Source organism: Pleurodeles waltl, chromosome 12 (assembly GCF_031143425.1).
Source record: "Pleurodeles waltl isolate 20211129_DDA chromosome 12, aPleWal1.hap1.20221129, whole genome shotgun sequence".
Classification (NCBI taxonomy): Eukaryota; Metazoa; Chordata; class Amphibia; order Caudata; family Salamandridae; genus Pleurodeles; species Pleurodeles waltl.
The window spans coordinates 216,065,656-216,093,553 of NC_090451.1; the positions used below are offsets into that span (position 1 = coordinate 216,065,656).

Sequence of the window (27,898 nt, forward strand, 5' to 3'; positions counted from 1 at the left end):
GGCCAATCTATTAGCTAATATTTTGCCTAATATTTTGCAGTCGGTATTTAGAAGCGACAGTGGTCTATAGGATTTGATGTCCGTATGATCTCGGCCCTGTTTAGGGAGTACCACTATCATAGCTTCCCTTTGGGATATAGGTAGGCTTTCTTTAGTCCACGCCTCTGTGAACACTCCTAGCAGATGGGGTTTCAGGCTGGGTAGATAAGCTTTATAATATTCCGAAGGGAGGCCATCTGACCCGGGTGCTTTGTTCCTGGGCAACTGCGCAAGGGCTAGTTCTATTTCTTCTGTTGTTATGGGGGATTCGATTATGTCTCTGTCTGTTTGTGATAGTTGGGGCAGGAGGGAGTCCGCAAGAAAAGCCTCAAGTTGTGTAGCTGTGCACGAGGTGCGTTTAGTGTATAAGTTTGAGTAATAATTCCTAAATGTCTCGTTTATTTCTACTTGTGTGGTAGCCATCTCTTGCGTGCCCGCGCGAATGGCACCTATCGGGGCTTGCTGTCTATCTTCGCGGAGTAGCCAAGCTAGCATTCTGCTTGATCTATCTCCTTCCGTTTGCAGTCTAGTTAAGTAGTAGTTATAGTCGTGACAGCGAAGTCTGCTATCTACATCATTATATTTTGAGCGCTTTTCTTTGAGGACGGTGTTGGAAATTTCCCCTAGTGCTACCGCTTTTTCCGCTGTTCTTAGCTCCTTCTCTAGTTTGCTAATCTCTGCCTGTAGGGAGCGTCTCACTCCCCACGTAGTGGATATGCATACTCCGCGTGTTACTACTTTATGGGCGTCCCACTCTGTCGCCCGAGTTGTTGCAGACATAACGTTTATTTCCCAGTATTGGCTTATAGACTTCCCCAATATTTCGGTGAATGCTTGGTCTTGTAAGGCCTCCGCCTGAAATCTCCAAGTGGGGACTGCCTGACGTGCCCTACCCCAGTTCAGTATTACTCTCAGAGGCGCATGATCCGAGAGCGTCTTTGCTAAATATTCAGATTCGGTGACCAGTGCCCCTATTTCGCGAGTGCCCCATATTATGTCTATTCTAGTATGGGTGTTGTGTGGTACTGAGTAAAATGAATACTCTTTTTGTTCTGGATGACCTAGTCGCCATATGTCATGGAGTCCCATAACGTTTGCCCATTCTTGCAGGGGACCTGTAGGTTTCCTATTGGTTAGTGAGCTTGAATAGGTACTGGTTCTATCCAATACTGCAGATGGGGTACTATTAAAATCGCCGCCCCAGATGGTTAAGGCCATGGGGTGGGACAGCAATGTTGGAGTGGGAGTGGTAAGAAAACCCGTGATGCCACTGTTTGGAGCGTATACCCCGACCATCGCCATTTGTCTGCCATCTAGTCTACCTTCCACCATTACGTATCTCCCACCCTGATCTATCTTGTGTGCTGTCAAGAGGAATGGAACTCCTGCCGCCATCCAGATCAACACCCCCCTTGCGAATGCCGAGTATGTTGTGCCTATCAGCTGACCTCCCCATTTCGTGCGCAGGTCGCGTAGATCCCCCTCTAACATGTGTGTCTCTTGCAAAATAGCTATATGTACTCCTAGTCGTTTGAGTCGTGCATGCACTCTGGCCCGTTTACTCAGCGCCCCAAGACCCCTAATATTCCATGTTACTATGATATACTGGTTTTTAGTGTTATTGCGGGAAGACATAATTTGGGATTCTGAGGGTGCATTGCTGTGTTACGGATCTGGGGTCTAGGATTGGCCCATCTGGTCACTGCCATTCTGTAGCTGGTATTTAAATATAGCGGGCGCAGGTGTTCAACTTGTGCATTAAGTGATTCCGGAGCTTGCGTTTCTACTGGGCTATCAACCCCTACTTCCCTTATTAAACCCCCTACACTACTTTCAACTACTGTGAAACTACTAAACTTAAAAAAACGTGAAATAACCCATATCCGGTTGGATTTGCATAGTGGGATTCTCATATCGTTCAGATGTGGCTCTTATAGAGGGCTCACATCTTTCCGCAGACTTAGTCCGCTGATTTCGTCAGGCGCCCCACCTAGGTATGAATTTGTTCCCTCTGGCCCCGCCCGCCAATCATATTCCGCCCCCGTGCGCCCCCTATCCCTTAATCTAGCATTTATGTCAAAGATACATATTGTTGGAGGCACCTTGTCCCCACACCTCGGCGGTACCACAAAGTCTCTGCAGAGTTACAGGTTTCAAGCATCAACGCTGGTGGTCTCACTGGGAGTGTGCGTATAGTTTTAAAGTTCGTCAGCAGTTCTGGGGGTGACCTTTGGGCCACCTAGTTCTCCTGTTAACGTGGATGTGGAGCTGGCTGTGTCTGAGTCCGATCCCAGCTCTGGGGGTTTTCTAGCTATTGCACTGTGACTTTGCATGTGTAACGGCATCTCTTTTAGCACTTTTGCTCTTTCTTCTGCTGCTTGCCAGTCATTGGGCTGGCCTCTGGTGCGTCTTTTGGATCGCTTTCGTGCAGCAAGAGTTTGCCATTTCTCATCCCCTTCCTTGTCTTCCCGGGGGTGTGCTAGGCCCTTGGCGTGGAGCCATGTCCAGGCATCTTCGGGGTTTGTGAATAAATGGGTGCGGTCCTCCATTACTACCCTTAGTTTGGCAGGGAAGAGCAGGGCGTATTTTATGTTATGTTCCCGTAGGCGTTGCTTAATTTTGATGAAAGAATTACGTTGGTTCTGCACCTCTTGTGTAAAGTCTGGGTATGCGTTAATGTTCGAATCTTCATATTTGAATGGTCCTTTACTGCGGAATTGTTGCAATATTGCATCTCGATCTCTGTAGTTCAAGAACCTAGCAATCAATGGCCTGGGGGACTGGCCGGGGGTCTACCCGGAATTCTGTAAGCCCTTTCAACTGAAAAAAACTTAGATGGAGCCCCATTTAACACCTCCTTGATTAGCCACTGCTCTAGGGAAATTTCTGATTCCGGTTGTCGCATGCTTTCTGGGAAACCCAGAAACCTCATGTTATTGCGACGCGCCCTGCTCTCCATTTCCTCTGATCTCCTCCAAAGTACCTTCAGCTCCTCATCCTTTCGCTGGATCTGCTTTTGGTTTCCTTGCGCTATTGGAGTTAAGTCGGCTATTTCAGCTTCTGTTGTTTTCACTTTTTCAGCTAGGCTTCGGTGGTCCACTCGCAGAAGGTTCAAGTCCTGCGCAACTGCGTCTATTCTGCTCTCCAGAGATGACTTAGTGTCCAATATTGCCTGCAGTACTTTCTCAAACTGAGCAGAATGAGCAAGAAGTGTACCCTCCAGTGACTGTAGGGATGGGTTAGATTGTTGGTCGGCCGACGTTAATCCTTGAGTGGTTCGGTCTGAATTCTTAGTTGCTTTGGCTCTGCCGGCCATTTTGGCTGTTTCGAGATCTCCTCTCAATCTACAGTGAGTTCGCGCTTTTAGTCCACTTAGTTCGTTATTTTAAACTCTTACTGAGAGACCTGGGCGTGGTGTACACATTCGTTGTTAAGAGCGTGAGATTGACCAGCAATGCCAAGGGATGAGATTGACCAGCAATGCCAAGGGATGTTGTAGCCTTATTCAGGCGTGTTGGTTGCCTGGGGCCTTGTAGCCATAGACAGGCGCTGCAGCCATTGATTAATTTAGTGGTCCGGCGCTGGGTTCTCGTGGGACTGTCTGCAGGACCCACCGGGGCGTGCGGGGAGCGTAGGAGCTGGCGGGGAGCACTCTCTCCCACTTGTATGATGGCTGGGCTTGGTGCCAGAGGTTCCCCCTAATGTAGGGGGAGCGTATTTAGGGGCCGGGGGAGGCGGCACCGCGTGGGAAAGACCGCAACACAGGATAAACGACGGGCGCCGCGGATGGGCTTCATTTAGTGGAGGACAGTCATGTCAGGTGCCCAGCGCAGGGGGGTCTAGCGCAGGCCTCGCGCCCGCTTCGTGCACCAGCTGTCCGCACCGCGCTGATTACCAGATCCAAGCTCTTGGGGGCACGCGGCCCACACCGGTCTTGCGCCCCTGAATTAATGGTGAGGTGGGGTGGGGGGGTATGTCCAATAGTCCAGGAGCTTCCCCGCAGCGTTAGTTTTAATTTTTTCACCCCCCCAGATGCCCTCCTCACCTCATTCCTCTCGCTCCTTCTTTAAACCTCCTGCGTCCTTTTAATTTGCCATAGCGATGAATCTTCACTCCTGGGCAGGGATGCCCCTTCTCTGTGCTCCTCTGGCTTATGCACGTCCAAGATGGCGCTCTAGCCCCTCGGGCCGGCACCCGCCTCACGCGCCTCGGGGCGCCTCGAAAAAAAGTTAAAAAAAATAAAATAAAATTCTCAGTGCGGCCCGCTCGGCCGCGGCGCCTCAGCCCCCCCGGGCGCCTGCACGCACAAGAGTGAGAGGCGGCCGAGCAACGCGAGAGCGCGACCGGGGCCGCAGGAGCAACCCCTCCCGCTCCTCACAGCACACGGCGCGAGCCCACGAAACACGGCTCTGATGCGCGGAGCCCGCTACACACAGCGGACGCTCCGGTCCTCCCCAGTCGGACCGCCGTCCCAGCCACTCCAACAAGGCTACGGGGGGCGCCTTTCAGGATGTTTTCATCCAGCCGGGGACGGAGCGCTCAGATCAAGCGACCATCCCGGCCGCCATTTTGGCTCCTCCTCCCCCAAACATGTTACCTTAAAGCTAAAAGACAACTCTTAGTTGCACCTAAAGCACATTCCACAAGGAAGAAAGGTGCTACAATGGCCTTCTTAGGAAATATGCCATTGCCTGAAATATGTAAAGCAGCTACTTGGTCAACAGCACATAAATTTAATAAACAGTATTGTGTAGATGTTTTAGCAGCACAGCAATGTAAGAACATTATTTCAAACAACTTCAACTCCTACAGACTAACCACTGCTTTTATGGGAGGAATAACTGTTTTCTAGTCTATGCTATATAGCATATGTATCTGCAGCTACACATGCCGTTAAACGGAAAATGTCACTTACCCAGTGTACATCTGTTTGAGGCATGTTCCGCTGCAGATTCACATGCACCCTCCCACCTCCCCGGAATGTGTGTGTGTAGCTGCAGATACACATGCTGTGCACATCCCGCCATCTAGTGTTGGGCTCGGAGCGTTACAAGTCGTTTTTCTTCGAAGAAGTCTTTTTCGAGTCACGCGATCGAGGGACTCCTCCCCTTTCGGCTCCATTGCGCATGGGCGTCAACTCCATCTTAGATTGTTTTCTTTCCACCATCGGGTTCGGACGTGTTCCTTTTCGCTCTGCGTTTCGGTTCGGAAAGTTAGCTAAAATCTTGGAAAATTCAACGGTATTGTTTGCGTTCGGTATCGGGTTAGTTACAACAGATCGACACCGAATCTTGAAGAGCTCCGGTGGCCCTTCGGGTTTTCAATTCCCTGGCGTGGCCTGGTCGGGCCCGACCACGTGCGTCTTCAAGGATAATGGAACGGACCCCATTCCGCTTCTGCCCCGAATGTCACAACAAGTATCCTTATACAGATCAGCATCTGGTCTGTAATTTGTGTCTGTCTCCAGACCACAAAGAGGATACCTGTGAGGCCTGTCGAGCATTTCGGTCCAGAAAGACGTTAAAAGACCGAAGAGCAAGAAGACTACAAATTGCATCGGCGCCGACAGGACAAAAACACTTGGAAGAGGAAGCAGAAACCTTCTCCATCGAGGATTCGGACTCGGACGAGGTCGATCCCGAACAGACGCCGAAAACCGTGAGTAAGACGTCGATACACAAAACTCACAGAAAAAGCACTAAAGCCCAGGGTACGCCACCGCCAGCAGGCCATGGCTTAACCCGGAAAGTAGGTGACCGACCATAGGCACCGAAAAAGGGCATGCATGTGTCAAAGTCATCCGACTCCGGTTGAGATACCGGCACAGAGCGGACTCGACCCCGAGACACCGGGTCAGAGCAATCTCGGCACCGAGAGGGCGACACCGAAACGAGTCGGCACCAAGAGATCAGTATGCCGAAGATACAAAAAAAAAGTGTTGTCAGAACCAAAAAAAGACAGCCGAAAAAGTTTCCATACCGAAACATCCGGCCTCAGAACCGAAATCAAGTTCCTACACAGAGGAACAGGGCCTGTCCTCACAAATGCAAGGACACAGATTCGGACAGGAACTGGAGACAATAGAGCCAGATTACACTCAAAGAAGGCTCCACATACAAAAAGACACAGGGAAGATCAGTACTCTTCCCCCAATTCGAATGAAAAGAAAACTTGCCTTCCAAGAGAAAGACAAGCAGCCACAGGCAAAGGTGGCAAGACAAGTAACCCCGCCACCATCTCCACAACGCTCACCACAACCATCACCGGTAGCCACTCCACCAATGATGCAGTCCCCAACTCATACTGGAATGAGTCAGGATGATCCCGACGCATGGGATCTTTATGATGCACCAGTATCAGATAACAGTCCCGACTGTTATCCAGCGAGACCGTCACCACCTGAGGACAGTACAGCCTACACACAGGTGGTGTCAAGGGCAGCGGTGTTTCATAATGTCACCCTGCATGCAGAACCCATTGAGAATGACTTTTTATTTAACACACTATCGTCCACACATAGCCAGTACCAAAGTCTCCCTATGCTACTGGGAATGCTGAAACACTCCAAACAAGTGTTTCAGGAGCCTGTGAAGGGCAGGGCCATTACTCCAAGGGTGGAGAAGAAGTACAAACCGCCACCAACAGACCCTGTGTACATCACGCAGCAATTAACACCAGACTCAGTGGTAGTAGGGGCAGCTCGCACGAGAGCGAACTCACACACCTCAGGAGACGCACCACCTCCAGACAAGGAGAGTCGTAAGTTCGACGCTGCGGGGAAAAGGGTTGCGGCACAAGCAGCCAACCAATGGCGCATTGCCAACTCACAGGCCTTGCTGGCTAGATATGATAGGGCTCATTGGGACGAAATGCAAAATTTCATAGAACACCTGCCCAAAGAGTTCCAAAAGAGAGCACAACAAGTGGTGGAGGAAGGACAGAGTATCTCGAACAATCAGATACGGTCAGCAATGGACGCAGCGGACACAGCTGCTAGGACTGTGAATACAGCAGTGACCATAAGGAGACACGCATGGCTGCGTACATCAGGATTCAAGCCGGAAATACAACAAGCCGTACTAAATATGCCATTTAACGGACAGCAGTTGTTTGGACCGGAGGTGGACACTGCTATCGAAAAACTCAAAAAAGACACAGATACGGCTAAAGCCATGGGCGCACTCTACTCCCCACAGAGCAGAGGCACTTTTCAGAAGTCACAGTTTCGAGGGGGCTTTCGGGGACAGAGTACAGAACCCTCAACCTCACAAACAAGGCCCACTTATCAGAGTCAATATCAGCGGGGAACTTTTCGGGGACAATATAGAGGGGGACAATTCCCAAAGAGTAGAGGGAAGTACCAGAGTCCCAAAACTCCACAAAATAAACAGTGACTTCAACGTCACAAATCCCCTACACATAACACCAGTGGGGGGGGAGACTAACCAAGTTCTACAAACACTGGAAAGAAATAACAACAGACATGTGGGTCCTAGCCATTATCCAGCATGGTTATTGCATAGAATTTCTACAATTCCCTCCAAATGTCCCACCGAAAACACACAACATGTCCAAACAACATATGGAACTCTTACAACTGGAGGTCCAAGCGTTGTTGCAAAAAGATGCAATAGAGATAGTACCAATTCATCAAAAAGGAACAGGAGTTTACTCCCTGTAATTTCTCATACCCAAAAAAGACAAAACTCTAAGACCTATATTAGATCTCAGAACACTAAACATCTACATCAAATCAGATCACTTTCACATGGCGACACTGCAAGACGTGATCCCACTGCTCAAACAACAAGACTACATGACAACACTAGACCTAAAGGATGCATATTTCCATATACCTATACATCCTTCCCACAGAAAGTACTTAAGGTTTGCATTCCAAGGAGTACATTACCAGTTCAAAGTGTTGCCATTCGGTATAACAACAGCGCCAAGAGTTTTTACAAAATGCCTGGCAGTGGTGGCTGCTCATATCAGAAAGCAGCACATACACGTGTTCCCGTACCTAGACGATTGGTTAATCAAAACCAATACGCAACAACGGTGTTCACAACACACAAATTATGTCATAGAAACCCTTCACAAACTAGGTTTCTCACTCAACTACAACAAGTCACACCTACAACCGTGTCAAATACAACAATACTTAGGAGCAACAATCAACACAACTAAAGGGATTGCCACTCCAAGTCCACAAAGGGTACAGGCATTTCAAAACGTAATACAAGCCATGCACCCAGAACAAAAGATACAGGTAAAATTAGTGATAAAACTACTAGGCATGATGTCCTCATGCATAGCCATTGTCCCAAACGCAAGATTGCACATGCAGCCCTTACAACAGTGCCTAGCATCACAATGGTCACAGGCACAGGGTCAACTTCAAGATCTAGTGTTGATAGACCGCCAAACATACACCTCGCTTCAATGGTGGAACACTATAAATTTAAACAAAGGGCGGCCTTTTCAAGACCCAGTGCCTCAATACGTAATAACAACAGATGCCTCCATGATAGGGTGGGGAGCACACCTCAACCAACACAGCATCCAAGGACAATGGGACACTCAGCAGAGACAGTTTCACATAAATCACTTAGAACTACTAGCAGTATTTCTAGCGCTGAAAGCATTTCAACCTATAATAACCCACAACACACATTCTTGTCAAAACAGACAACATGACAACAATGTATTATCTGAACAAACAGGGAGGAACACACTCAACACAGTTGTGTCTCCTGGCACAGAAAATATGGCATTGGGCGATTCACAACCACATTCACCTAATAGCGCAGTTCATACCTGGAATTCAAAACCAGTTAGCAGACAATCTCTCGGGATCACCAACAGATCCACGAATGGGAAATCCATCCCCAAATACTAAAAACTTACTTCCAAAGGTTGGGAACACCGCAAATAGACCTATTTGCAACAAAAGAAAACGCAAAATGCCTAAACTTCGCATCCAGGTACCCACAGGCTCACTCTCAGGGCAATGAGTTATGGATGAGTTGGTCAGGGATATTTGCTTACACTTTTCCCCCTCTCCCACACCTTCCATATCTAGTAAACAAATTGAGTCAAAACAAACTCAAACTCATACTAATAGCACCAACTTGGGCAAGACAACCTTGGTACACAACACTACTAGACCTCTTAGTAGTGCCCCATATCAAGCTACCAAACAAACCAGATCTGTTAACTCAACACAAACAACAGATCAGACACCCAAATCCAGCATCGCTGAGTCTAGCAATTTGGCTCCTAAAGTCTTAGAATTCGGATACCTAGACCTTACACAGGAATGTATGGAGGTCATAAAACAAGCTAGGAAACCAACCACAAGACATTGCTATGCAAATAAGTGGAAAAGATTTGTTTATTACTGCCATAATAATCAAATTCAACCATTAAACGCATCTTCTAAAAACATCGTCAGCTACCTACTGCACTTACAAAAGTCAAAATTAGCTTTTTCATCCATTAAAATACATCTCACCGCAATTTCAGCTTACCTGCAAATTACACACTCAACTTCATTATTCAGGGTCCCAGTCATAAAAGCATTTATGGAGGGTCTGAAAAGAATTATCCCACCAAGAACACCACCAGTTCCTTCGTGGAATCTCAACATTGTCTTAACACGACTTATGGGTCCACCTTTTGAACCCATGCACTCATGTGACATACAGTACTTAACATGGAAAGTAGCTTTTCTCATAGCTATCACATCTCTCAGAAGAGTAAGTGAAATACAAGCATTTACTATACAAGAACCCTTTATTCAGATACATAAGCATAAAGTAGTTCTACAAACAAATCCAAAATTCTTACCTAAAGTCATATCACCGTTCCACTTAAATCAAACAGTGGAACTCAATCAATCAATCATTAACATTTATAAAGCGTGCGGGTCTCAAGGCCCAGTATTCTTTCCAGAACCAGATTCGGTAGCTGAGAGAGCATTACATACATTAGACATTAAAAGAGCACTAATGTACTACATAGATAGAACGAAACAAATTCGCAAAACAAAACAATTGTTTGTTGCATTCCAAAAACCTCATACAGGGAATCCAATATCCAAACAAGGCATTGCCAGATGGATAGTTAAATGTATTCAAATGTTATATAAAAGCAAAAAGAGAACTGCCTATTACTCCAAAGGCACACTCAACTAGAAAGAAAGGTGCTACCATGGCCTTTCTCTGAAACATACCAATGACTGAAATATGTAAGGCGGCCACATGGTCTACGCCTCATACATTTACCAAACATTACTGCGTGGATGTGTTAACAACACAGCAAGCCACAGTAGGGCAAGCAGTATTACAGACTTTATTTCAAACAACTTCAACTCCTACAGGCTAAACCACCGCTTTTGGGGAGATAACTGCTTACTAGTCTATGCACAGCATTTGTATCTGCAGCTACACATGCCATCGAACGGAAAATGTCACTTACCCAGTGTACAGCTGTTCGTGGCATGAGACGCTGCAGATTCACATGCGCCCTCCCACCTCCCCGGGAGCCTGTAGCCGTTTTAAGTTGTGAAAAAATTAGACATTTGTAAATTTTTAAATATATTACTTTTAAACACATTATGTACATACATATTTACTCCATTGCATGAGCACTATTACTATATACACAACTCCTACCTCACCCTATGCGGGGAAAACAATCTAATGTGCAATGGAGCCGAAAGGGGAGGAGTCCCTCGATCTCGTGACTCGAAAAAGACTTCTTCGAAGAAAAACAACTTGTAACACTCCGAGCCCAACACTAGATGGCGGGATGTGCACAGCATGTGAATCTGCAGCGTCTCATGCCACGAACAGATGTACACTGGGTAAGTGACATTTTCCATATATTCCATTTGCATGGACATTTCTTTTCTTTATACTCTATCACTCCTACCTTACCCTCTGCGGGAAAACAATCTAACATGGAGTCGATGCCCATGCGCAATGGAGCCGAAGAGAAGGAGTCACTCGATTTTGTGACTCGAAAATACTTCTTCGAAGAAAAACAACTTCTAACACTCCGAGCCCAACACTAGATGGCAGACGACGTATGCATAGCATGTGAATCTGCAGCGGAACATGCCACGAACAGATGTACACTGGGTAAGTGACATTTTCATTAGATACACTAGTTAAAAGTTGATTAGACTGACTTCCCCTCTTGCTGCGCAGTGTGTATAGCCCGAGAACTGAGCACCCTCAGTTCCCACTAGTGCTGTCCGCACCCTGAGCAGACTTGCGCTGGATGCTAGAGGATGACTTTAACTCTATACTGGACGCAGCATTAGAGAGGTCACATTTTCCCATCCCCTTCGAAGCATAGCAGCAGGTCAAAATGCAACTTCATTGCGAAGCTAGCTACTGGAATGGACACTGGTTGCTGAATGGAGGGTGTGAAACCCCAGATCGCATGGTTTTTCCTTGTATGTTTCCCCACATGCGTTGCACGTCAGGTGGATCTTCTGGTCTGCTTGCTTCATGTACAGATGCAGGTGTTCCAGTCCACCTATTTAGGTAAAACACTCACTAAATAGACTACTGGAGCTAGTTCAGGCTTGAGTCTGGATCCTTTCCCCTGTTCCTTCCTGAGACTGCAGCCCCTAAAGCTAGAGGATAGGGCTTTCAGCGAGACTCTAAACAAAAATAATGCGGGCACTGCCTCTTCTACTACAGTAGATTAGGAAACATTTAAAGGGGTGGTGAGGATGGTTGCATTTGTACTACCATACCTGCCAGCAAAGCTATTGTAGACAATCTTGCGCAGACTGACTTCTTACATGGAAAAGTATGTTTTTGCAAAGCCCAGGTCAACTGACCATCTTAAAGAAGCCAGACGCAAACTTGCTATTTTAACTGAAGTCCTATGCTGACTTGATGTGGCAGCATATACAGCCACAGTGCACACGGAGGGAGATGAAGCTGGTAGACCGTTAGCATGGCTGATACAGCCACACTGCCTGCACGCCCCACTGCTCAGTCAGACATCCCTCAGATAGCCTAGCACTCAGTCAACATGGCATCAATATCGTTTATGCAATTTTACAAGAAGCTTTGCTCTTCAGAGCCCGGCACTGAACATGTGATTCTCAAAGAGTTTCTGACTGATATTACACTGCCTCAGGTACCCCTGAACAAGCACCTCTGAACTCATTGAATTGATGGAGGTGCCGATCTCCAAGCAGGAGATCCGGCAAGACATCTGTTTTCTCTCACAAGAGAAAGCATTGGGCTCAGATTGGGTACCCATTAGTTCTTCACAACTTATGAGTCTCGACAGGTCACCAAAACCATTAAATTGTTTGAGGAGCCTGAAAGAGTCCTTCAACCCTCCACAAGAGTGCCTTCAACCGACCACAAGTAAGGCAATAGTTACCTCAATATTAACAGTTTACTCACTTGTCTCCTTAGCCTCAACTATAAAGACCAGAGTGTGATTATCCCATGCCAAAAACACCTCTTTAAATATTACACTATTATATTGTGTGATGGAGGCAGCGCCAATGCCATGGCGTGGTGCAGTGTGTGTGTGACTCTAGACCTACAACAAACATTCGGTACCCTGAGTTGGAATTATGTGCTGCCTGAGTTGGAATTATGTACTGAACATGTTTATGGGATTCTGCCTGGGCCGCCGGTTGCTGCGCTGGATAAGTCTCTTATATGCCAGATCCACAGTGAGATTAAAGAGTTGTAGTCGCATGTCATATAGCTACATAGCTGCCATGGGTACGAGACATGAATTCCTTTTGTCCCCATCATTGTTCACCCTGCAATTGAACCATTGGCAATAAAATTGCAGACCCAGGGAATGAACTGGGGAATACAACTTTAAAACATCAGGAGAAATGGAGGCTTTTAGAACTTGTATTTGCCTCTTCAAAAATTACAACTTCCACAAAGAATTGCAGTGACCCATTTCAAGATGGGAGGGGTACCTTGTACCCTGTATTGTGTTACTGTCTAGTAACCCTAGATGGTTACTCTAACTTAGAGCAGTTAAGGTATTGGATGAGGTTGTCTTACCCATGCAGTGTGGCATGCTTCATTATTGGCCACCTCATTCCACCCTGGTAAGGTAATACTACCAGGGCGGACTCAACCTCAAGAAGTAATTTAGGAAATTCTTAGAATAATATTTTTCAGTATAACATTCTAGGGATTCAGTTACAATCATTTAAAATACCTTCAGGTAAACCACAGAACTATACTTTATTAGTTGGTGCCCTGGGTATGGATACAAAATACTGAAAGGTATATTGAGAGAATGTTACTAGGTGCAGTGATCATTGCGTCCCCCTGTTTTGCCAACATGTTTCAATCTCCTACTAGCCAAATAAGGTCTCAGGCATTCATCAGAGATTTATAAGGATCCCTACTCTGTACTATTTAGTTATAAACAATGAAGGAGAAGCCTTACCCTCCCCTAAAGCATTTCAGGTGTTCTTCCCTATTTAAATGGATAGCATGCTCCTCTACTTGCGTGATGTCGATATTGATTTTCCCCCGGTCTCTAATAGGCTGTGCACATTTAGGGAATTATTTTTACTAAAAGTAAAAAAAAGCAGATCTTATCTCTTTCCCCTCCGAAAGGATGTTCCCCAGTGGGAACTTTGTCTGGGAGATGGAACGTTTCAGTGGCATCTCTTACATTCCCTTATTTGGGAATCAAAGTTTTTGAAGTAGATGTACTGGAGCAATTTAAGAAGAGGTATTCGTTCTCTACAATCTCTTTCTAAAATGGTGAAGCTATCACGCCTCTGCTACTTATTCAAAAATCTTCTAGTATTGATCCCTGTTAAACTTCTTTGTGAATAAGATGCAATATGGGATGACTTAGTGTTGGTAAATGGCAAGAGAAACTTGCCTTTGGCCAAGCTGATGCTCCCCACTAATAGAGGCGGACTGGGATGACCAGTATTTCAGAGCTACTATTACGCAGCCTAGCTACAAAGGCCTGCCTATTGGCTCACTGGTCACTCTCTTGCAGCCAATGGCCTTTCACAGCCACAAGTTAAGGAAAGGAATCTGCAAAAAATCCTATTTCCCACCTGACATGGTGCCATACGCATCTCTCTCTTGCTTGGCACAGCAATGAGCTGACTTGGCCGTAGGCTTGCATACACAAAATCTGCCCTTCTGCACATCAGAAAGGCACCCTCTTTGCCAAAGATTTAACCCATTGGGAGTGGGTGGGACTGAGCAATTGGGTGGCTGATTTGAAGAGGCTACTTTCCTTAGCTTCCAAAATTTGGTAGACCAACATGGCCCTGGGAAGGGTTGCTTCCTTGCATATGGCAGTATACTTTATGCATTTCTAACACAGTGGTGCACAGAGTATCAAGACCAGTCCACACATGCTCTAATTAATACTTTGCACACTACAGGCAAAGGTAAGAAATCAATCACCTGGCTTTACAAGGTCATCTGGGAGCATGAAAACCTATAGCCCCTTAGGAACACATGGGGGAGTGAACTAGTCAGAGTGCTCAATTATCAGGGATGGCAGAGTGCTCTTGAAAACACATGGGAGATTTTGCACAATGCCTAATCTAACCCCCTGTTTAATGTTCTTCACAGAGCATACCTTAACCCCACACAAAATATTTGATCTTTCTCATGGTATCCCCCAACTGTCCCAGGTGTCGTAATACGACGGCAGGACTTATACACACGCTTTCCAACTGCATTGCATTATAGCCCTTTTGGTTGGAGGTACTATCAGTGCTCACATGCTTTGTACTGTTAGCACTCGAAAAAATGTGCCTCCAACACTCTCCATACCCCAACCCATCCGCTCGCTGCCAACATGGAGGACTGGTACCGATAAGACCTAACAGGCCAGTCTCCCATGGACACCACTTTTTTCTATAATCACTTTTCAATTTCTGTCCTCAAACTTGTCTTGGACACTTCTGGGAAAGTTCCATTTAGTCGCTGAACGGTTGATGTTATAGGTACCCACAGGGAATGGGGGCAAGGGAGTAGCTTGATTTTGTTCCCTGCTACCATCGCTAGAGATATACTCCATGTTGTTTCAGTGTACTCATATTGTACACAATGGCGACAAGATTCAATACAAATCATTTCTGATGCTATGCACTTATTTGATATAATTTATTACTCTTACTGTATGTTTTGGCATAAGACCATTTATGTGCTGCCCTAGATTTATTGTGAGATAATTCATCTCATTTCTTAGTCTAGGTGTCCAAGTAGAGCTGGTATATGAGATTGTTAACTATTTTTCCTGATGTTTTTCTGCCTGTTTCCTCTGCATATTCAGCAGTGTTGTTGGGTCTGCTTTGTAGATCTGGAGTAATTTTGCAATTAGGTTTAGTTCCTTGTATGTAGCCAGGAAATAAGCATTACTATCCTGACTGGTTTTGATCGTCCTTCTTTGTAAAACATGCATTTGTACCCTGGTGTATCGTGCCATCAGGTATTGCCTGCAAAAAAGGTAAAATGCCTTTTTTAGGGATGACTGAACATATAAATGTTTCAGGTTTTTTCACCGTTTTTAGAATAATTGATAATGAAGTCGAATTGTGGTATAGTAGCTTTTCTTTTGAAGTTCTGCAAACCTTTTCAGGTGGCATTCAAAAATAAATAATTAACCTTTAATGTACCTTAGTTGGAAATCATTTCTTTGATCAACAAGACAGCAGTTGAGAAAATTGAAGGAGGGAGGAGTGAAATCAGCTTATCAGTGCCAGGCATACATTAATCTGAAGGTCTCATGTTTATCTCCATTGTAACTATTAACCACAACGTTGAAGGTAGAATTGAGTTTTGGAAGCAAATTAGAATTGCACCTTGGATGTTGCTCTAGGTCTAAAAATAGTACTCCATCACATGTTCTTCCTCCATGGAGCTACTCACCCATGAGGGTCTCAAGGCGCTGTTAGAACCAGGATTTGTGCAGTTGCAATGCAGCAACATTTGTCTATGTTTTGTTATACCTTGTGTGCTTCTGTTAATGTCTGGACTCTAGCTCCACAGTAAGAGTGCTTAGATGTGTGTTTTGTCACTGGTGTCATAATCCTATTTGCTTCTGAAATCTGGCTTGCATGTATGGGTGAATAAGTTACCCACCGTCTGTAGTACCATCTATGCACTTACTTGCTAAGCTGCTCCTTTACTGATCCAGTTTTTATTCCCCACAACTCTGGCCCTCGTTTGAGATCATCATACTATGTAACAGTGAAGCACATAGAAAATTCATAGGGATGGGGCTGAGGGTGCATGAAGGGACAGCACATGACATTATGTTAAGAAAAATGTTATTGCAGTTATAGCACAGTCATGTGAACAAAAGAGAAATTACTTGTAATTATACCATCCAGTACATTTAAAGTTTCATGGTTTTCTCACATGGTTTGTGATTCCCATTAGTTGATGATGAGAATGATTATGTGAAAGACTTTGCCAAACATCCAGTGTGCCTTGTAAAATAAATTGTTTATACTGATGAATTTGTTATGACGTGACGTATAAGTATACATTCTATAAAACACCCATATTTACTGTATTGATTTTGGTGGATATGCTCTGGATTTGATCACAGATACGAAAATCTCCATCTCTGTGTGCTTGCTACAAAACACAGAAAGTAAGACATAAACCATGAGTAATTTTAGATGCAGATAGTATGTTTTTTCTATTTTTCTTAATTAGTAAAATAGAGTTTGCAAAAATAAGGTGAAAGGGTACCTATCCATTTGGAGAGCAAGGCCTGATGACATGACCACAGCTGTATCGATATGCAGTTAGCACAAATAACTTCCATTGCTTGAGAATGATTGAATCCACATTCATCTACCAAAATGATAGGCTAGTTGTGTTCTGTGACTCATGCAGGCCTTTCAAGATGGTAGTTCATAAAACAACCTAAAGGTGATGGGAGGAATGCTTGCAATGTGTCTAACCACTGGCAATATGTTGTGGCAGCATTCCAACCCATAGTTATTTGCCTACCATATCACCTCGGTATGGACCCAGCCATTTGCAAATCAGTCCGAATTGCCAGGCCAGGTTCTACTTGAACCGGAACACAAGCAACCAGGGACCGTTTTTGCCCTAATTGGGGTTCTTCAGTCAGGAGTGGCTTGGTTCCAGTGGTACAGTGAACACAGGACCTAGGTCTGGGCATACTCTTGCCACTCAAAAAACATCCCTAGTCACACACACTCAACTGAATTTTTCTTTGATTCCAATTTGGGCACTGTTCGATGAGGGCTCATCTGTATACTTGTGGCATGAAAAAAACTATTTGGGGCATACTTAGAGGGTTATGTAATGTTGGTCCTGAGTTATTGGATAATACCTTTTGGAATCATTGTGTTCTTTTTATTTTTTTTGGTTTTTGTAGGAAGTGACATCACAGCCCGTGATGGGGTTTGACCCATTGCCTCCATTAGACTCCATGTCTTCATACACAAGACCAGAAAGGTACCATGACTTATAATTTGTTTGCATTAATGAAGATGTGTGTATTTCATGACGTGTTTTGAGACTTTCTGCAGTTTGTACAGTCACTTCTGATGGATACTTCTAACCACAGAGTCCTCATCGTGTGAATACCCCAAGGGGCCACACTGTATCCAGGGTTTTTTCTTAGCAGTTTCTTTTCCCTCCAGTGAGTGGTGTTTGCTCTGCCCAGCGCTAAAATAATGTTAGGGGACACCATATAACATCTACCTCCACGCATTGACATCAGTCCCTTGCTTTCCATGCTTTCTGATGGTGAATCCAGAACTTGCCCCCTCGATTTCTGCCCCTTGACAGAAAACATTTTACCAAAAATTTCACCAGTGTGCATGGACCATGTCTACCCCTAAAATGATAGGTTCAAACCTGTTAGGTTTGTCACAATCAGATGTCTGTGACTGGCCCACCCATGATCTCTCTCTGAGGTCTCGGCTCCTTGCAGGACTTGAAGTTGTGCAAAAAATGCGATCAAATGACACCAAAGGCCACTGCGAAGCCAAAGTATAAGTCATCAAGCACTGTAGGAAAGCCCAGAATAACCAGTCCCTTTTCCAAGTTGAGGATGTGCACGCATTCTCTGTCTCAAGGCTACTCCAGAGAGAAATCTTCATCCCACTCCCAAGAAATCAGGTAAGTCAAAGGAGAAGAAACACATAAATAAAAACATAGCTCCCCTTTTTCCCACCACTTATATTAGAAGACATCACATGAACATCTGGGTACCTCACAATCTTGGTTGCCCACGGCGGAACCTACTCCAGCATTAATCCTGATCCAGTCCTAGTTCTCAGTCCATCAATGACCCTGCAGCAAATTCAGGCCTTAAAAGAGGCGGTGCTACAAATGTTCATTACCCTTCTGGATACTGCTGGCATGCGTTCAGGCTCCAGGGATCGGATGTTATTGCCAGTGGATCTGTCCTTGAGGCACGCTGTGCCTCATGGCCCTGCTCTGGGGGTCCATCTTAAATTCAGGACTGATGCCTACTCCGATTGATGCTCATATCCTGGTGCCAACCACCACACTGGTCCTCTGTGCGTCGATACTGACAGTTACGCTCTGAAAAACTGGAGGGGAAACAAATAGTAGTTCTGAACTTAGAAGCGAATCCGCGACAACCTCGATTAACGTTGCATGTATCTCATCCTATCCCACAGCATTCTCATTTTGAAGCGCTTCTTTTGCCCCCTAGGTTTTCTTACCTTGAGCCACATGATGATGACTATGATGAATCACACTTATATGATGATGATAATCTAATTTTGAACCACGAGGCCAGTGGCCTTGACACCTCCACAGATACTGAACTAAATTCTCCACCTGGCCCCTATACAGAGGAATCTGCTTCTTTCGCCATGGAAATTAGAAGGGCTGCAGAAATTCTTGATATATAGCTTCCCTCAGTGGAGAATAAAATGAATGTGCTCATTGATGTACTGCAGCCAGGACAGACTTCTTCAGAACCACTGCTCCCATTAAGTGAAATCCTCACAGATACCCTCTTTGGCACCTGGGCTAACCTAGGATCTTGCCCTACTCTCAATAGACAAATAGCCCAAGTGCACAGACGAGCTCTGGACTACCCATCTTTTCTCCTGCAGCGCTCAGACCAGAAAGCTTCCATCAACCAACTCAACTCAAATGCATTCCCAACCACTCCACCAGACAGAGTTGAATGGAGGCATTTAGGAAAATAAAGTTCTCCTCTGCTAGCTTTGCTCTTTTACTAGAGCTTCCTCTGAGGTCATTACTTGCACACGTTTTGGGATGTAGTGATCGAGATCTTGTCCGCAGTCCTAGGAGACCTTTGCGCTCTCCAACTGCTAATGCAGGACAGTCAAGATGCAGTGAAGTATGTCATTAAAACCGAGCTGGGAACTACTGACCCTGTGTTGGGCACTTTGTACCGGTGTGGTTCTTTTGCGCTGTACATTGCTACGGTCAGTGGCCTTCTCTAACAGTGTGAGTAGTCACTCACAGGCATGCCATTTGATGGCATATGTCTCTTTGCAGACAAGACAGACTCTGTATTAAAGTTTTTCAAAGAAAGCAAAGTAACAGTGCTTTGTCTTGGGCTTGCACTGCTTTGGAAGAGGTTTGCAGCAGAGGCTACAACAAACTTTGCCTCCATAATAGCAGATTTCCCAGTCCTTTCAAGGTAAATGTTACGATCTGGCCACTAGCTTCTGGGCAACCAGGGGCAATGAAATACTCAGCCCCCGACTCTCTAGTGCCACTGCAATATTCCCTTAGCTTACCTTCAGCAACACACCTTTGCACTTTTGGAGAACAGATAAGGTTTGCACCTCCACGGGTGGCAAAGCATCACATCAGACAGATCCAAATTGTTCTGTGCATTTATGCCCTTCCCCTCCACCCATACAGACATGCCACCTACACCACTTGCCCATTCTGTGGCAAGATATGTATGCTTAGAAGGGAGCCATAGAGAGGGTGCCGGTATCGGAGATCGGGATTGGCTGCTACTCCCGTAACTATCTCATGCTGTAGAAGGATGAAGGATTTTGTCCTAGTTTAGACCTCCGCCCTCCTGAAATTCTTCCTAAAGAAGGACAAGGTCAAGATTTCCAACTTGTCCCAATTTCTGCCTGTTGTGGATCCAGGTGATTGGATGGTAGCTGTGGATTTGCAGTATGCCTATTTCCACATTCGAGTCCTGCAATCCCACAGACAATACTTCCTGTTTCAGGTAAGCCATTTTTCTCTGCTCCCCTTTGGCCTAACCAGCTCCCCTCGAGTATTAACTAAAGTGATGGTCGTGGTTGATGCACATCTGAGGAGTTTGGGAATACCAGTTTTTCCATACCTCAGAGACTGGTTGTTAAAGGCGGGCTCACCTCAAACTGTCATGAACCACCTCCAGGCAATGGCCAACCGGGTGACATCACTGGACTTTACTGTCTATCTGCTAAAGTCACACCTGACTTCTTCATAAAGTCTCCCTTTCATTGGAGCCATCCTCGAGATGGTGCTGTTTCAAAACTTCCCTCTGCCTCAACGATTCCAGGATATTGGGGCTATGATCCTGATGTTTCAGCTATTGACCTGAGTTTCAGTGAGTGCGGCTCTGTGGCTTCTTGGTTTGGATCCTGCTAGTGGACCACAGCAGTTGGCACATGCAGGCTCTGCCGTGGGGCCTGAAGTCTCAGTGGCATCAGCACCAGGGGAAACTTTGATTCCATCCAGGTGTCAGAGGAGACTGTGAAAAATCCTTCTCCACATCAATCTGGTTGAGTTGAGGGCAATTAGCTTGGCACTAAAAGCTCCCCTCCCCTCCCCCACCATCCTTCATTTGAGAACGGTGCAGGTCCTTACAACACTAATTCCCTGTGGCTCTGAAACAAGCAGGGTGTGGAGGGGTTGTGGCTTCTGTGCCAGAAGACTGTACGCCTCTGAACTGACTGAGTCATCACACCATCTCACTGGTCATATAGAACACCTGGTAGGATCTTTAAACACCAGGGCAGGCAAACTAAGCCAGTGTTGCATAGCGTATCAAGACTAGCAGCCACACTCTGTGCTGACATGGGGCAACTTGCAATGGGGGAAACCCTGTCTCGATCCTTTCCCCACCGGTGAGAACTTCCAGTTTCAAAACTTTTACTCGTAAGAGTTCCCAAGGCAATTCTTCCTCAGAGATAGCTTTTCTTTAGACTGGACTCTACTGTTCCTCCCCGCTTTTACCTCTCCTGCTCAAAGTTCTGAAGAAGATCAGGATGACCATGCCCAAGTCACCCTAGTGTCACAATTTTTGGCCAGAAGAGTTTGATACCCAAAATGTCTGGAAAAGAGCATCTGAAAACATCCACCACCAAAGGCCAACACAGGCAGCCACACCAGTAGTCAACAGTCCTCTGGAAAACCAGCAGCAGTTTAAGAAAGCGCTGTACTTCCAGAATCTTACTGCATTAATGATTGCCCAGCCATGCTTAAGGAAGAGGTACCTCAGCCACTAAGCATTGATCTGCCATGCTTGATGCCTCAACCTTTCTAGGGATGACTGAGATGTCTCCAACCCCTCCTCCCCCACCCCCAGCGGGAGGCTGTAACAGCGCACATGGTTATTGCTTGAAATTTCATACTACTCTCTGTCACCCCCATATGCTCAACAATGACCACCACAATCTCTTTTTGGAAGTGGTGCAAGCTCCACTTCTCAGACTCAGAAGAGACACTGCCAGTCCACCAGCATGGGCACGTGGTGGCATGCAGCGCAGTCAAATTCATGTGTGTCCATACTTAGACAACTGACTGGTAAAGGACATGAGCCAGTGCCTCACCTATAATCGGTTGACTATCCTATTTCTCAATCAATTCACTTTTATTGTCAGTGTAAAAAGATCACATCCTTGTCCCCCACAGACTCAGGCCTTCTTGGAAGCCACACTCAAAGCAGTGTCAGGGAAAGCTTACTCCTGCAACAAGAGTGTTATGGCATTTTAGGGGCTTCTCACCACTTATCATACCTCATGTTCTCTGACTGTGTGAATGATAATGAAACTGTTGCAATTGCAAAGTTAAACCTGCATCCTTAATTAAAATCTTGCCAGCCAAATGTAACAAGTTAGTGGGAGACTATAGTCTTGGTGGAGCCAAGAGTTTAGTATATACTGTAATGGTAGAAAAGGATAACCTGTTACTGGACAAGGTTTTTCTTGACCCACAGGTGACCATCAACAAAAAGGGGTCCCTCGCTTGTTGGGGACTCTCCTGAGCAGCCCCCACATTCAGGGTCAGTGGTCCCTACATGAGCACCTCCTCCACTCCAATGTGTTGAAAGTCATTAAAGTACAGTTAGTGCTACGGGCGTTCCAAACTAGACTTTACCCCAAGACTTTGCTGATCTGAACAGACAATACGAGCACCATGTATTAAATAAAGGAACAGGGGTGCACGTTTCCCACAGTTGTACAAAATGACTCAAGCAGTGTGGCAATTTTGTGCTCCGTCATTATGTACACTTCTTAGCAGAGCAGCTCCCAAGTGTGGAAAACAACGTTGCCGAATTCCTCAGCCGACGTCATCAAGAGACTCACGAGTAGGAGACCTGCTCCGAGGTTCTCAACCTCTAAATTAACCAGTTAAGTGCCACAGCCGTGAATCTATTTGCCACCTGTGTAAATCCAAAATTCCTTAACTTTGTAACCGAACGTTCCCTCCCACTATCCTCTGGCAATGTCAATCAGATTAGCTGCTCAGGGGTGTTTGCATGCACTTTCGAACTGCTGCCATAGGTGCCCGAGTCAGTGCGCAAAAAGCATTAGAGACCAAAACAACTCACTCTTATTGCTCCATCGTGGCCCCAAAAGTCCTCATACTCTCTCCTGCTGAAGATGTCCACTCAGTCACACAAGAAGCTACAACTGAGCCCAGAATTGCTAAAACAGCACTGAGGCGAGGATCTGCATCAGAAATGTCAAGAAACTCAACACTGCAATCAGGCACCAGAGGTCTTAGAATTGGGCTGTTGGCTGACCGTGAAGAATGAATGTGAATTCTGAAAGGAGCTAGAAAACCTACTAATCAGGTATGCTATAAAACTGAAGGTAAATGCCCTGTAGTTTACTGTACTTGTTAACAAATCGAATACAACACATTATGTACGACCTACTATATCTACATAGGCCGAGGTTTATTTACACTTTTACATACGTAGATCTAGCAGACGCTATTTTGAAACTACAGAAGAGACAAATGGCAACAGATACATTTTCAGAAAAATTCTGTCATTAAGGCATTTATGGAAGGGATTGAAAGAGTAATTCACTCCCCCCCACCAAGCTGCCCCCAGTTCCTGGTTAGGATCTTAATATTATCCTCAGTAGACTTTGGGACACCCTTCAAGCCAGTCCAGTCAGGTTCCCTACAGTCCTTTCCTGGAAACTAGTGTTTTTTTTGTTACTGCCACCCCTCTGAAGAATACGTGAACTTTAGGCATTGTCTTTCAAAAAAACAGTTTTGGAGGTACACAGAGACCAAGTTCTGTTATGAACACACCCGGTTTTCATGCCAAAAGAAGCCTCACTATTTCCTGTTATTCAGTCAACTGGTTGACCTTCATTTTTTCTCTGAGCCAAAATTACTAGTTGATGAACCCTACATACTTTTAAGGTTCAAAGAGCCATCATGCACTGTGTAGATCGTACTTGGTCTATTGTAATTGTATTTATATAGCGCTTACTAACTTGACAAGGAGTCAAAGCACTTTTCGGCGAGTAGGATGCTACTCCGAAACCCACAAAGGATTAGTGGTGGATTATTATAGGAAAATATAAGTTAATTTGAGCGGTAGACATGTGAGTCTGTCAGTTGAATTGAATAGGATAATGAAGGGATAGAAAAGGGGGGAGTCTAGAAAGCATAATGTGGGCGCTCATATTAGTAAGATGAGGTTTGGAATGAGTGAAAGGTGAAATGGAGGAGGGAAGAGTCTCTCGAAATGAATTAGGGAGATCATAGTAGTAAAATGAGGTTTGAGATTAGTCAAAGAAGGGATACATGAGGGAAGAATTTAGAAAGGGTTGTTTTGGAGATCATAGCAGTAGAAAGAGGTTTGGGTGAGTCGGAGAGTGGGTGCAGAGGATATATCGAGAGAGGTATAGGGTGAGATATAGAGTGGACATTGGAGAGAGGCTGAGTTTTTTTTTTTTTTTCTTCTGCAGTAGGAGTAAAATAATAAATATACAGATACATAAGTATATAGAGAGGGTATGCAAGTGTAAGGCAAATAATATATCGAGATTTAAAGTTGCATTTTATAAACTCAGACTTTCAAGTGGTGCTGTACTTTAAGCTAATTTATTTGTGTATTTTCATAACTATTTTTTATTTATTTAGATTTTCCTCAATATTTCAATAGAGAATCACTTATAGATAAAATAGTTATGAGACTGTTTACGTATTGTGATAGATAAACACTTTCTAGGCCACTGGTGACTGCTCAAACTATAACTACATTGTACACCATTCATGTTCCTATGGCAGCCAGTCCTTACTAGTGCTTTTAAAATGCACACTGGTAACTGCAGCCTCCCGCTTTCCTGGGTGAGCTGTAGCTTACATTTTAGGATGACCTGTTGACTCCGGACCCATCTCCTTGTTGGATGCTTTGGGTAAATGTAAACTATTTTACCAAACTATTGTTGGACATTCATGCTTCTCAGTCGGTACGTGTTGGCCAAACAGTACTTAAAACATTATTCTAGCAGTCTCCCACTCTTGTTTGTAAAACACCACTTTAATGATTTGGGTGCTATATGCAGCACATGATCTACAGCAGCACATGCAGCAAAATGGAAACTTTTCTTACCTGTATTGATCCATTACCCGTCTGTAGTGCTGTTGGTACCACCTCACCAGATGTGAGCAGACAGGAGCCAGCCATTTGTCACCTAATACACCTTTTTTTTTATTTAGTAACGTCGTCATCCTTTCACAGTATACAGACCTTCTAATGCTTTACAACTCTACATATGCACTTACTTTTTAGGTGAAAGCGCAGCCTGTAGAGGAGGACTTCACCTTGAAAAAACCTGGTCGTGGGGGGAAAAAGGTGTAATATTCCAAGCTCAGCACTAGAAGGCAGTAGTGTGCACAGCATATGAATCAGTAGCACTGCAGGATGTAACTGATTGTTTTAGGGAAGTAAAGTTTTCCTTCCGACAGCTGATTCCTCGCCTTCGAGTATCTCCCAGGCACCAGACTGGATCCGGAGATTTGTTTTAGCACTGCTCCCAAGCATTGATAGGTGGTGTCACGTGGCTCCGGGCTGACTTTATACCACCTCAGAAGTGAGATGAACCGGATGTAATCATCCCCCATGCTGCAATGTTTAATAGATTGTATGCCAGGCATTAAAACTGCTGTGACTATCACTTTTACCTGATCTGTCCGGAGTACCACAAGATTGGTTCCATGACATATATTTTAATTGATGACTCATCAATGCAAGCATTTGCTTATTTCTGGTTTGAGGTTTGCCTCTTAAAAAATAATGAAAAAAAAATATTTCTCGTGATCATACCGTTCGTCAGGAGGCTGGTAGGGCAGCGGACCTGATTTGTGAATTTTTGATACACTTGTCTTCTGTATACACAGTGATTTGATGGATAACACCATGTGCTTGTCCCAGTAGTTGTTACAGAGTGTTAACCTCGCCAGTCTTCATGTATAGCTGCCCTCCTCCCACCTCTGCATCCACCGAATAAGGCGGAGGAGAGGTTTTGCCGGCGTGTTGGTTCTGGTGAGAGTTCAAAGGATGGATGGCGTTTAGAGGCCTTTAGGAGTGTTTCCTAAAGTGTCGCTGTTACAAACAGATACATCACATTACATATTGTGCTGTTTCGAGGGGCGTTGTTGAGGGGCCAAATGCTGCTTTGTTGAAGGGGCTGACTTTGCAGAAAATCTGCACACCGGCTGTCTTTGCACATGCTGACAAAACATCATTGCCTTCACGTGGATTCTAAAGCTGAGGGTTTGCAAAATCACTGGTTCACCTCGTTTTTGAGTAGATTGTTTTCTTTCTTAACCATGGCCACTCCTTTTTTCACTGATTTGAGTTTCTGGGAAATTTTAGAAAGATAAATCTTCAGAGATGTTAAATCTTTATTGTTTAATTAAACCATCCCGATTATAGATGCAAAACAGATTGTATTAAAATTATTCACATATTATCAACATTATGATAATACTACATAGGAACAAAAGAAACCGTGTTAAATGAAATATCCCTTTAACTTGATTCCTCAGAGGCCGATATCAACTGTAATTAAAATATTTCTGTCGTTCTCCATTCAGTTACCTACGGTAAAAAAAAAAAAATACAGGCCTTCAGCGCAGAATCTGCACCAGTACTAATCACGGCTTGTTTGCGTGGTAGCTAAAATCTGTTCATTATCAGTGATATTGTCTGAAAAATGTTCCCATATGACCTACAAACGCGTCAGGATTAAGACATTGCTTTCTTCTACAGGTAATACCCTCACGCCTTACCTGAACCGATTTAAACATTCTTGTTTGAATCCATAGCGGCCAAGAAGTGACTGTACAAGTTTCCTAAACTTAACAAAGGCTCACAGAAATTGTGCCTCTCTGAAGTCAAACCATTTTTCTATTACATCATTAAATGTTCTCACACCCAAACTGCTAATGATCAAATGTCAGCTTCTAAAATTGCACAAGATGCAATTATCACAATTTATCTGGCTTTTCCAGTTCTGACCAGCATCTCTAAAACTGAACAGCCAAAACCTGATGCTCGAAAAATCCACTGTAAGGCATTTTAAGGAGCTTGTTTTTATTACATACACTACATAGGGTTTCCTGCCCAGGTCAGAGTAAGACGACCCTATCAAGTTGTATCATTTTTTTTTTGAGGTCCCAAAAATGTTTATTACCTTACCTCCTTTTTCAAAAGTCTGTAGAATAGTCCTTTTTGGCAGTGTTGCTCCATTTCAGAATCTTTCGGTGCCATATTCAATCCAAGAGACCAGCTATTACAAGTCTCTACAGCAGTTTAATCTTGCTATAGAATGGCCTTTAGAGTGCCAGGGCTAGCCATTTTAGTCCTGTACAAGCACGTGATTACAGCATCTTTTTGCACCCGTTTTGGTGTACCAGGCCAAACTGTAGTCTTACCTGAAGTGTTGAATAAGACAAACAAAATTGATACCATTTCAAATGATATTGTGCCAGATCCAACGAAGTGAATAGTTTGCCCCAAAACGCCTAATAACACCAACTGAAGGCTTTTGAAACATTTGTGGGATTTCAGAGATGGGCCCCAAGAACGGGTTAATCAGATCATTAACCAGATCATTAACCAAACGAGGCACTGGAAAACAAAAAACAGAGACCATCTTTGGGTTTAAGATGGCCAAATGGACACAGTGACCGCGTTGCTTGTGAAGCCAAAAACCTAGATACATGCATAATGTGGTCCTAATAATGGTTTGTCATTAAAAAGCCAACTACCAGCGTTCTTGAATTTTTTGTACAAAATTGCTGTGTTTGTTTTCGAAAGGTGTAATGGCAAAAAGATTTGTTTCACAGTATGTAATCCAGAAAGTAAAAAAGCTGCAGACCAGCAATTGTCTTCTCTAACAAGACAGTGTAATCTGCATCCTGAAATATTGACACTAATAGGCCTTACCTTGGGGCTAAGATATTGCATTCTTTTTATGGGCGAGCACAAAGTGCTCCGTCCATTCTGTAATCTCTCTTTGGGCTTCAAACCACGCCCATGCCACGTCAGTCACTTACATAAGTTCGTGGGCTTGCCTTTTAAAATCTACTTGCTTTCATTTGTG

General features: G+C 44.7%; 1 protein-coding gene across 1 annotated transcript in view; it reads left to right on the forward strand.

Annotated features, from left to right (window-relative positions):
- Positions 1-27,898, forward strand: part of TCF25 (transcription factor 25) — a 444,525-nt gene that overhangs the window by 323,382 nt on the left and 93,245 nt on the right. Inside the window, exon 16 of the mRNA XM_069216958.1 lies at positions 17,452-17,531. Coding sequence (XP_069073059.1) covers positions 17,452-17,531 — 80 coding nt within the window. The remainder of the gene's footprint in view (positions 1-17,451; positions 17,532-27,898) is intronic.